The sequence below is a fragment of the Nycticebus coucang genome, chromosome 5, assembly GCF_027406575.1.
Source record: "Nycticebus coucang isolate mNycCou1 chromosome 5, mNycCou1.pri, whole genome shotgun sequence".
NCBI classification, from domain to species: Eukaryota; Metazoa; Chordata; class Mammalia; order Primates; family Lorisidae; genus Nycticebus; species Nycticebus coucang.
The window spans coordinates 119,993,809-120,005,825 of record NC_069784.1 but is presented as its reverse complement, the minus strand read 5'-3'; the positions used below and the strand labels follow the sequence as shown (position 1 = coordinate 120,005,825).

The 12,017-nt window shown below is 38.2% G+C and overlaps 1 protein-coding gene across 4 annotated transcripts in view; it reads right to left on the bottom strand.

Annotated features, from left to right (window-relative positions):
• PHACTR2 (phosphatase and actin regulator 2) overlaps positions 1–12,017 on the bottom strand; it is a 273,453-nt gene that overhangs the window by 129,369 nt on the left and 132,067 nt on the right. For 2 of the 4 annotated variants that reach the window (XM_053591285.1, XM_053591287.1), the window contains exon 1: positions 3,328–3,572. The exons of the other annotated variants lie outside the window; for them this stretch is intronic. In XM_053591285.1, coding sequence (XP_053447260.1) covers positions 3,328–3,373 — 46 coding nt within the window. In that variant the 5' untranslated portion in view covers positions 3,374–3,572. Of the gene's footprint in view, positions 1–3,327; positions 3,573–12,017 lie in introns of those variants that run through there. 4 annotated transcript variants of the gene reach the window in all.

Genomic DNA, 12,017 nt, shown 5'->3' with positions numbered 1-12,017 from the left:
AAAGGTAGAAAATATTTGCAAATCCTGTGTCTGCCAAGAGACTGGCATCTAATATACAAAGAACTCTTAAAACACAGGAAGTCAAACTATTCAATTAAAATTACACGAAGAATCTGAATAGACATTTTTCCAAACAAGATACACAAATGGCCCATAAGTACATGAAAAGATGTTCAGTGTCATCAGTAATGAAAAGCTACTAATGCAAAATCAAAACCACAATCAGATGCAACCTCACATCTACTAGGATAACTTAAGTGTGGATAAACATGTGGACTACTGGAACCTTCATACACTGCTGGAGAAAATGCAAAATAGTGCAGCTGCTTTGGAAAACTGTTTGGCAGTTCTTAAAAGGTTAAACTTAGAATCACCTACCAGGAGACCTAGGTTATTCTATTCCTAGACAAATACCCAAGAGAAATGAAAACATATCTTCACCAACAATTTGTACATAAAAGTTCACAGCAACATTATTTGTAAAATGGCCAAAAAACAGAAATGAACCAAACACCCATCAACCGATCAGTGGATAAATAAAGTGTGACATATTCATGCAGTGGAATATTATTTGGTAATAAAAGGAAATTAAGTATTGATTCATGCTACAACATGGATGGCTCTTGAAAACAATAGGCTGAGTGAAAGAAACCAGTCAAAATGGCACATTACATGAAGCCATTGACATGAAATGTTCTGAATATGCAAATCTATGGGGATAAAAAGTAGCTTGGCGTTTAATTAAGGTGGGGCTGTGTTGGGGGAATAGGGTGGGAATAGAATTAATGCCCAACACCGTGAATATCCTAAAAAAACAATGAATCATACATTGGATGAATTTTATGTTATATGAACTGTATGTCAAAAAACTGTTTTTTAAAAATGGAAAATAATGGACCTAACTGCATATTTTCAGAAATAATTATTAATGGCCTCTTTGAACCTGGGGAAACAGGTGCAGCCTAACCTGAAAGGTTCAAGAGAGCCTGAGGTCAAAAGAGGCAGAAGCAAGCTAACTTCTGGTCTATACTGCAGATTCTTATAAAAGCCCAAACTGAGCAGTAAGTATGAATTATTGACGTCTGTGCTATTGATTCCTTAGTCTCAGATACATGTCCCCCACTGAGCATTGAGGATGAGAATTATCTTTAACACCTGTAATTCCCAGCAGCTTCTCCAGACTTAAACAACTAGCTGATGGCTAAAATCAAACAAAACAAGGATATTCACACGATTTGCAAAGCAAACAGCTAACAAGGAGTGAACAAAATACTTGGAATAGTAGAAGATCTGACAGTTCTCAGACTCAGTGAAGAATACGGACGTGAATATAAAACTCACCAAATGTTATTTTGTTTTTGTTTGCTTAGAATCTGATGGCAAACCTTCAGGGAAATGGAATAATGCTAATAGACTTAAGAGATCCTACCTTGAGAAAACTGGTGTATTTTCATAGCACACAACCTGAGCCATAACTACTAGCATACCTTACCAGACAAAACAGAAAACCCTTCACTCCTGATGTATGGTTTGGTCATTACAATGTATGCAAACTTTTAACCCAGGAAACCAAGGACCTACAATTTCGGTGTAACACCATTCCCTGACGCATTTCAAGCATAACATTTTGTTAAAATCATTTTTGATTTAAATAGACTGCACATTTCTTCATGTAACTAGTCACTTTATTAGGAATTACAGCAATCTGTGCATTTTTTGCTGTATGAAGAAAGAAGCAGGGCATCGTATTTTAGGATTCTACTTGCTTCTTAGATATTATTTATGTAATATTCTTTAATTTTTTTAAGGCAAAACTTGCTTTTCTAATATTCACTCAAATAATATTTTGTGACCAAAGAACTAAATTCAGGAGAGGACTTGCTGTATACCTGCTGTGTTGCAGTCTTGATTTAATTCTGTCTTTGCCAATGTAGGAATTTAAAAATAAAATTCTTCCTTGAAAGAAAAAGGGGGGAAAAGTCACACTGCTTTAAGTTTAGACACAGGAACCCAAGCCTCTTATCTGCACAAAACATTAAATCGAAAGTCCTAATCAACTCTCCCCCCAACCCCCAATCTCTCAAAAGCCATCAACATGAAGTCTTTTTGATGTTCAGAACCCTTACCGTGTCATTAACAGTAAGGGGGGGGGAACTGTAATCTCTTCAGGATTCTGATTGCTCTCCGTTGCAGAGGGATCATTCTCCTCTGGCATTAACAGAAGCCTCAGCAAAGCCTGTGATAGTTCAGAGAGTGAATCTGTGCAACAGACACAAACTCACTGGGGAGGAGGTGGTGGTGGGGTGGGTGGGTGTGAACCGATAGAATAGAATAGAATAGAATGCTATCTAGTCAGACATCCTGGGGCAGATTAAAAACCTTCCTCAGGGCCCTGTCATTTCCTTTCAGCAAGATCCTGTTGATGTTTGTACAACTTAAAAAGTGTATCAAATATCTCAATGAACAACACAAATATTTCCTTTAACTTTTTTTTAATTGTTGATGGAAAAATATCAAAATAGTAACTTTTAAACTTATTTCATTATCCAATCACAAGTAAAGTCACCAAACAGTGGTTTATCCTTACACTGTTGGGGAAATGCCAGAAGTACCTTCCTTCCCTTTTTTTTTTTTTTTTAATTCCTTTTTGTTTAAGAAAATATTAAAAAGTAAATTTTTAAAACAGCATTGTAACTCAGAAACGTTAACACGTCTCCATAAAACTTTAGCCTTCAACAACTAAGTTCTTGAGCTAGGTTTCCCTAACCTTTTATAGCTTCTGTGTCTAACATAAACAAGACAAGTATCATTTGAAACAATTACGCATTTTTTGGTAGTTATTAAGTATGCAGCGTTCTGCCAGGATAAGAGAAGGCAATCAGCACTTCTCCGAATAACAAATCATAAATCAGTTGACAAGCTTGAAAGAATTTCAGTTCTAGTCTGTTCAGAAGCCAAGTGTAAATACAGAAAAACCTGTTGGCATGTTTCTCTCGCTCTCTAAGTTTCGCGTTTTTAAAAACACAGTAATACGCAAATGGCGTTTCCCGTAAGTTTCTGGCTCCGAAGTAATTTGGAGAAAAACCACAGTGAGGCATCGCGCACAGAAAATGGAGCCTGCGCCTTTAAGGTAAAATCGGCTGGATCCCAAAAGGCATTCCACTCTCACGACAAAGAGTTTGGCGAGCGCTACCTCTGGGGTTTCTCCGAGGGACTTGGCGGGTCCGAGCGGAACCCGGCGAGTCGACGAGCCCCGGCCTGTCCCCGGGGCCCGCAGCTCGCCCCGCGCCCGCGCGGCGGGAGCGCATCGCGCGCGCCCGGACTCACCGCTGCCGGGCTGCGGGGACAGCGCAGAGACCGAGGTCTGGCCCATGGCTGGGGTCGCAGAGCCAGGTCCGGCGATCACGAGGCTCTTTTGGTCCTTCGCTCATGGGTCCGCTCCCAGCCAGAGTTCCAGGCGTTCATTTCCCGGCCTCTGTGCAGCTGCCCGCCCGGTCCCCTCACCTTCTCCCCTGCGCGGGGCTCCCAGCCCTGCCGGCCGTAGCCGGCGCGGCGGATCCTGCCCAGCGGATGCCTGTCATTCCTCTATGCAGATTAGCTGGGGTCAGAGGTCACGGGGAGGAAGGAGGGGGGCGACGGCGATAGGGAGGGGAAGGGGGGACAAGGGGATGGGCGAAGGAGCAGGGGGCAGAGGGTGCGGGGAGGCCCAGGCTGGACCAGCCTCACCCCCCAGGGCTGGCAGACTGGCACCCCTCACCCCCGGGGTAGTAGAGTTCAGGCTTTCTGGCTACTCCTCTTGAAGATAAAAGGTTCAAGGTCAAATGATCCTTTAGGGCTAAAAGAACAGGAATTAAAGTACTTAGTCACGGTACTTAATTTAAGAAAACCTGTTTCTTTAAAGTTAGTTCCTTCCTTACATCCTGTTTGCAGTACTCCAGTCCTTTAGATGTCTGTCTTGCAAGCGGATTTTTAAAAACCAACATTAATGGACTCAATCAGGTTGGACAACAAATCTAAATGATGGATCCATGTGTGAGATCAACAACACGGTATACACTTCCTGTCTCCCACTTGAAACTCAGGGATGTTCACCTCTCCTATATTTCAAAAGAATCACTGTGAAGTCAGGTGTTTAAAATACACAAAAGTGTACACAACAACAATCCCCGAAAGTAGAATTAAACTCTACTATAATATCTATTAAATTTCTGTCTTCTTAAAAGTATGAATAATAATAAATACCCTTGGCATTTACAAATATGGTGAGTGATCCACATGCACTATACACGAATGCGGTATTTGCAACATACACCATATACATATGGTCCATCAGATTGGATGGTGGTTTCTGGACACACTCATTTATGAAAATCCCTTGAGCTATAAACACTGATTTGTGCACTTTTCTGAATGTACATATTCCAACATTAAAAAGTAAAAAAAGAAAAGTGCAACATATGTAGGTCATTTACCATAACCTTCGTTTTCAGTTTATCCAAGCCAGTCAACTCTGAACTAACATGAAAATCACTTTTTCTCTAGAGTTTCTTTCATTAAGATCATGCAGAATCTTGTTTTATTTATTTATTTTTTTAAAGACACTGGCTTAACTATTTCATCATAGTCAAGTAAGTTGCCCTACTTTTTTTTCACACCCAAATAACTCAGCCTCCATTGTGGGCAAGATCTTTTCCCTAGAAAACTATGATCAATATCTACTTCCTTTTGTTTAATTCACTCTTAAGAAACCCTGATTTTTTTTTTAATGAAACTGAGGATTTAACCAAAATATGACTTCCAATTAGGACCTGAAGTCAATCATAACTAAATTTCCTTCTAAATATAAAAATGTATTTGGGGAACACATCTCACTTGGGAAGATAAAAAGTGAGGGCAAGCAGTTATAATGGCTGGCTCTACCGTTTTTCTTTGAGTTGCTGTAAGAAACAAACAAAAAAACCTTTGAATTTAAGTTGAGTGGGGAAACTGTCTCACTCTTTCTCCTGTTGACAGAACCTAACTACTAAGGAGGTCACTGATTAGAGGAAATATACATTTTGCTAATTATAAAGATGTAAGTTAAAAAAATTTTAAAAAGTCAATAAAAGTTGAGCCTTGAGGTTGCTACCACCTATCATTACTTTCCCTTGAGAAGCGAAAGTATTTCCTTTTATTTCTTCTATGAATTCCTCTTTCAAACATCAAGGGGGGTGCTCTATAGTTCCAGTTTTTCAGCATTTGCTTAATGCATCTATATTTACCTTATTCGAGACCTTTCATGATTTGCTAGAATCTTTAGCCTCATCTAGGATTCTTATAATTCCCTGATCAGGTTACATGACTTTCTCTGAAACTCTTCCAGTTCTCTGACATTATCCTTGAAGCATGTCAACCAAAACTGCAGAAAGTATACACTAAGGTTTCTTTCTAAGGGTGGGACAGTTACTCCACATTGTTTCCAGAGCTTCTGGTGGGTGGGGCTTGGCATCTAAGTAGCTTTTAAAAATCACAGCTAGCAAGTTATACTAATGAATGTAGAAAAAATCTGCATAAATCCCTAAATTTTATTTCTAGGCCATATCGTAAATGTTAGAAATTACCATTTAGCAAGGATATTTTAAGATAACTCCCTCCCTACCCCCAATTGCTTCACTTTTGCCTTATTAGAACTCACACCATTTTACTAAGAGTTGTGGGTATTAATCCCATGGGCTTATAGTTTTAACTCTGGAAATATTTAATGTCATCTGAGAAAAAGGGACATTTCTCTGTGTTCTGCCTCTTTCCAGGGAATTTGTAGAATTGCTGAACAAGATTAGTGCCAATACTTCACTCTGAGGAAGTCATCTCTACTGCATTTATAATGCTTTAGCATTTATCCCATGGATCCCACTCTCTGTTATATATTTCTAAACTAATCCCTGATCCAGAGACATCCTGCTGAATGCTTAACAACTGGTTTGGGCTGGGAGTTGTGGGCCGGGCTGGGGCCTCAGACTGATTTATAATTTGTACTGTTTGCCAATTTCTGTGATGTGAATTCTCTTATAATGGCTGGTTCTACAACCTACCAACCAGCTACCAAAATTGTTGACTGGCTTATAAATTTCCCTGAAATTTGACAGTTTAGCTTATGAGGCTGTGAGTACAGCCTTCAGCACATCACTACTTTTATCTGTTATAATGCACTGCCATTAACTTTTACCAAGACTGAATTTGAGAAATAGCTTATATTAAACCTTGCAAAAATGTAGACTGATGGCATCTACTGCTTTTTCCACTGAACAGCCTAAATATTTTTCAACCCTTAAAAAAACTTAAGTGATTATTCATTTACTTCTGGTAAGAAATGAAATTGAGTGGATTATTAAAATAGAATTTCTCCTTCTAGAAGTTGTACTTAGGAGATTTTGAAGCATTCTACCCTATAACACAGATTTCACTGGCTTGTCTGATGGGGGAGTTCTTAAGCTCACCCCTCTGGGGTACCCAAAGTGACACTTGCATTTGGCATGAATGGAAGCCACTATTATTTATTAGATAGAAGTTAAAGCAAACATAAGCCTAAAATGTTAGCAATCTAGGCTATTTGTGGGAAAGTCCTTTACTACTAGGTCAAAGTCCAAATTACAGGCATGCAATTTAGTGGCTAGAGTGTTAATAGTTACTACAAGCGCCACTACCAAATCCTGTAATTTAGGTCACTGCCAGACTTTTCTGGGCAGCCAAATCTAAGCTTGGACTGGGAAGAGTGAACCTTCCTCCCTCAGGACACAAAGGCCATGAATACTCATCCTGGGTCTCTGCCTTGTTCAGATGCCACCGTCTCTGCTACAACCCATCCGGAGACCCCAGTAATTTGGGCTAGAGGAACCATGAAGGGAAGGGAGAGTTTGGCAGAGTCCCAAGAGATGAAATGTTTGATCAGAACAGCAGTAACCTAGGAAGCAGCTGTGGTTATAACTGACCAGCTATAGGTAGATGAAGATGTTGTTAACTAATCCTCTTATTTCTGGATTTGACCATGAAGAAATCCTGTGAATTAGTGACATTTCCTTCTATAATGGGAATTGTAACCATACCAAACCCCTTTGTTAATGGGAAGGAAATGAATTAAAACTTAGTAGACACTAAAACTGATAGAGGAAAATTTTATAAATATTCAGTTATTCAAATGTTTACTAGAAAATCTTCCAGTTTTAAAAAACTTTGTATTTCTTCAAAACTTTGCTCCCTGTTGTAAGAGGCAGCTTACTTCAAGATTTATAACTACTAAAAAGCAGAGGGAAGTTTTACTGGATACGATGCTTTCAGTTGAAACTCTAAATAAATAACTAGTATTTATTTTTAAAGTATTACTCTCTAGCAGTTGCAACTAAATGGTTACTATAGCTTTTATTCTGACAATTCTGAGAGAGCTATTCTCACATACTCCCGTACTAACAAAGGAGAACTTTTTTTGAGAATTATAACTTCGGACATTCTAGTTATATTTAGCATCAGGAGAAGAGAAGACCACATTCTACAAGTATTAGAACAGGAAACAAACCTGTAAGACAGGCTTTTCTTTCCTATTGTTCTCATATTTTTATATGATTTGTTTCCTGAGTTTTCCTTCTTCTGCTTGCTCAAGCTGAAAGGATTAACAAAATACCTCGCCTCTGCCTCACCCTGAGTGAGTCTCTACAAAGGGCAGGGTGTGACTCACGTGTGCTTGCTTAGTGGTTGAGATCAACAGTTGGAAGATTTACTCTGGAAAAGAAAGACCACAAGGGGTGGTACTGGAATTTCCTTTTCCAAAGACATTGTCCATAGTTTGTTGCACTTCATTTCATAAGCAAAGCAAATTACTCATCCATAGTGCTTGAAATTCTGGTAACTGCTATAAAAATTAATCCTTTTTCCTGTACTGCACCCAAACTATGGAGAATAGTCCTTAAAGACATCTTTAATAACAACTGATCAGTATACATAAAATAATTACTTAAAGTAAGGTCCAAATCATTGTTTTGTTAACCATCGCATCTATCCCTAGAAACTAACAAAATGTCTGGCACATGGAGGTCATTCAATATATATATGACAAATAAAAAAAAGCACTTATGTTATCTCCTTAATGACAGCAACTTCAATATTGACCAAAAACACCACCAACTTCAAATATGGACAAAAAAGACCAAAATACTTGATTTTGGTAACAGTCTGCTGAATCTATAGAAACAGACTATCAAGTCTCTTTTATATGCCACACAATTAAATCATCATCAGATCAGTCAACTAGAATCGACAGAGGACCTTTAAGGGGTACAGCACCTCTAGTGCTTGGGCAGAGATGAGTGAGGTGGAGACCTACGGGGAGGGGTTCACAGTGTGTGTGTGGTGGAGGGTAAGTGTGCAGCTTACAGTTGAGTGATCCTGACAGTTGAGAAACAGAAGTTCATTCCTCCAAGTGTTAAGGATGGTCCAAGGAGAGCTCTGAGTTTTAGTAGTTCCTAAATCCACTTTCCCCACACAGAGTTGGTAATTCATTCTGAAGGTGCTTCAATAGTGTAAACTGCTTTCTAAATTAAAGAAAGATTAATTCTGATAGTATTCAGTCAGAATTTGCTTATTGCTTGCAGCTTTTAAGGAGGAAGTTACAAATTCTAAAATACACCTGTTTCAAGTAAATAGGTCAACGAGTCTTGATAATTACCTAAAGCGACCACCACCACAATCACATTTCAGAACTCTCGGGATTCTCATCTCATCCCCTTGCAGGCACCCCAGTCCACCTTGCACCAGGCAGCTGCGGACCTACTTTCCATCTCTAGATTTGTGACTTTTCTAAAATTTCATATAAAGGGAATAACAGCATACATAGTTTGTCGTATCTGGGTTCTTTCACTTAATGATTCTGATATTCATCCATGTTGTTCTGTGAGCCTATTTTTTCCTTTTTTCTGAGCAGTCTTCCCTGGTGTGGCTATGCTGAAGTTTATCCATTTACCAGTTAATGGGCATTTGGGTCTCAAATACATTTTACTGCATTCCTATTTTATGAGAATACATTGGATTTATACTACACTATGTGTACAATGGTTCTATATTAATAAGAATTCATTATTGCTTCCACATTCATTCAACAAATATTTATTATGGGCCTCCTTTGTATCAAGTTCTAGGAACCTGGCGTATAGAATGGCACAGAAAGCACAAACATCTGCATTCGCAGAGCTTACATGCTAATTAAGCAAAAATCTAATAAATCGGTAAATTTTATAGCAACTTAGAAGATGAAAAGTGCTATGAAATAAATAGGGCAGGGTAAGAGAGAAAGTCTGGCGAATGTTGGTCACTGAGTCACTAGTCCTCACTGAGATGATATTTAAGAAAACTGGAAGGAAGTAGTGGAGTTAACCCCGTGGCTTTGTGGGGGAAGAGGGTTCCAGTGAATAAAAGATAAGAGCATGTCATGTGTTTGAGGAGCCTACAAGGGCCAGTGTGGTTGGAGTAGACAGTGAGGGAGGTGGAGTTGAAGCGTTCACCATATAGAATTTGGCTTATAAGACAAGGAAGATGGGGAAGCAAAGTAATGAGCAGTTAATATGAACAAATTAAGACCAAACAATCCCCAATCTCTGACTGTGGCATAATTGAATTAAAAACCAACAAGAAAAACGTAGCTAAAAACCGAAACAAAAACCCCTCTCACATGTTTTTGGAAGCTAAAAAATAAAAAAAAAAAAGCTCCTAAGAAACATGAGATTCTATTGTAACTTAATAAAACGTTTACAACTAAACAACAATGAATATACCACAAAACATGTGGGATGAAGCTATCGTGGTAATAGAGATATATTTAAAACCTTAATTGCATTTATTCCAAAGCAACAAAGAAAAATTTATTCAGGGAGAAATCATATAATCACTTAAATGAATTAGGTCAGTATTAAAATGCCGAAGCCAAAAAGGGGAGGGTGGTAAAAAAAAAGAGAGGAAGGGAATAATAAAAATAAGGGCCCCAATGAAACAGGATCTAGAAATCAAGAGACCTGATTCCCTGCTTTGGTATACTGCGTACCGTCATTCATCCGTGTGAAAACCAAGGGTTGACACAGTATGTTAGGAGAATGCTCTCCATCTTTGAATGGAAAAAGTAATTGGAATATGGAACTGGATAAAGACAATGCCAGAGAAAAACAGAAAAACCTGGTAGTCTTAGAACTTCAAGCACTGCTAGGAAGATGGATCTAAAACTTATTATTTTACATTCAGGGAAAAAGAGAGGTGCATTTTTAGTGTTACTTAAACCACTTTCCTTATTCAATAGCTCATCATTCTATACCTAAAAGCGCATGAAGAACTCTTACCTGCTGTTTACTTTTATTTCCTTAGTTTAAATATCTCGGGTAAAATTTTTTATTTTCAGTACAATGGCATCTTTACAACTTCAAATGATATCTTAAGGGAATCACAAAGAAAATAAGTAGTTTCTTATATTCAGAAGGCCTAACTTCAAGTGTTCTTTACGTTTATCTTCCTGCTATTTTAAAATAGGAAGTAAAAAAAACTCTATGGTTAGTTCCTAAAAGCATAGTTTTATTAATGCTTACACCCAAGAAATGCCTGCAAGTAAACAACTCTCTAGGGGAAGTTGTACCTATTGAAGAGGCCTTTTAATATAAAAAGTGGATTTTAGTAACTGCAAATTACTTCTCAATTAGGGAAAGTCAACATATTCTCCAAACAGGTGATAGAGACGGGTGCTGAGAAAGGGGGTGGGGCAATGCAGCTTGCAGGTGCTCTGACTTAATCTTTCATCAAAACAAGATTTATTCAGGGCAAAATCATATAATCACACAATTAAGAAACAGAAATACAAAATGTGCTTGGAATATTGCCATTTTAAATCTACACACCTCCTTCCAATGCAATGAGGCACCTTTTACCAAAGGGTTTCCATTCCCCAACTTCTCCAAGCAGAGGGTTTTCCACTCGGAGAATGCACGTGGGAAATGTGTACAAGTTAGAAAAGGGCCCAATATATAAGAAACAATTTTTACCTAAAAAGTTTTTTTTTTTTTGCAAAATTATTGTCACATTTTAAAAGATATGTTTATCTATTGATCTTGCAAGAGAAAATGCTATTGATTTTGTTTTGTTAAAAATATCCCAAAACCCATGTTGAAGTTTTAGGGATTCCACTTGTCTCTTTAGATTATTTGATTTCTTCTTTATAGGTGTGTACACAGTGTTGCTTTGTGAACAATGACACATACAGTGATTGGTTTCTGTGAACCAATGCTGAATATTATTGTGTTTAACTACATTTATTAATAAAACAGTCAACATTAGTAATATACATTTCCCACTTGGGTCTATGATTTCAGAGTGATACTTTTTACTTTGTTTCTATCTTAGATATTGCCTTACTTCATCTAGATTCTTTCATTGTATGCAAACGCACTGTGAGTATTTTAGTTGTAGTCCATTGTTTATTTCCATACAGAAGTATCTAGTACCTGGAAACTGATATTGCCATTTTGAAGAGACTTTATTTCATCGCATGCTGACACTGCAGTTACTTAAAATTCACGGCTTCTTTTCTTCCCATCTTCTATCTACATTTATCTAAAGCCTTGGTCCTCAAACCTCTGTTCATCTCTGTCTTCCACAACTGTCTAAAGGACTCATCCTCCTTCATGGTTTTATTTTCTATGTCTGCTTGTCCTGAGTGACTCAATATCTGGCCTCCTATATTACATCTTCTATGGGGCGGGCCACTTAGATATCAAGTTCTCGGAGCCCTTTATCTGTGTATTTCCATACAACCTTCTCAGTGGAACACATCCCATGACTGTTCTTCATCTGTCTCCCTCACTGGACCAAATGCCAGTTGGTAGCCGTGTCTCATTCACCAATGTAACACCAGCACAGAGTCAGGGCGCAAGTGTGGACTCAGTAACTATTTGTTTTACATATAAATGAATGAAAGAATGGATGAACCTAATCTGTATAAATACACTGTTTAGATC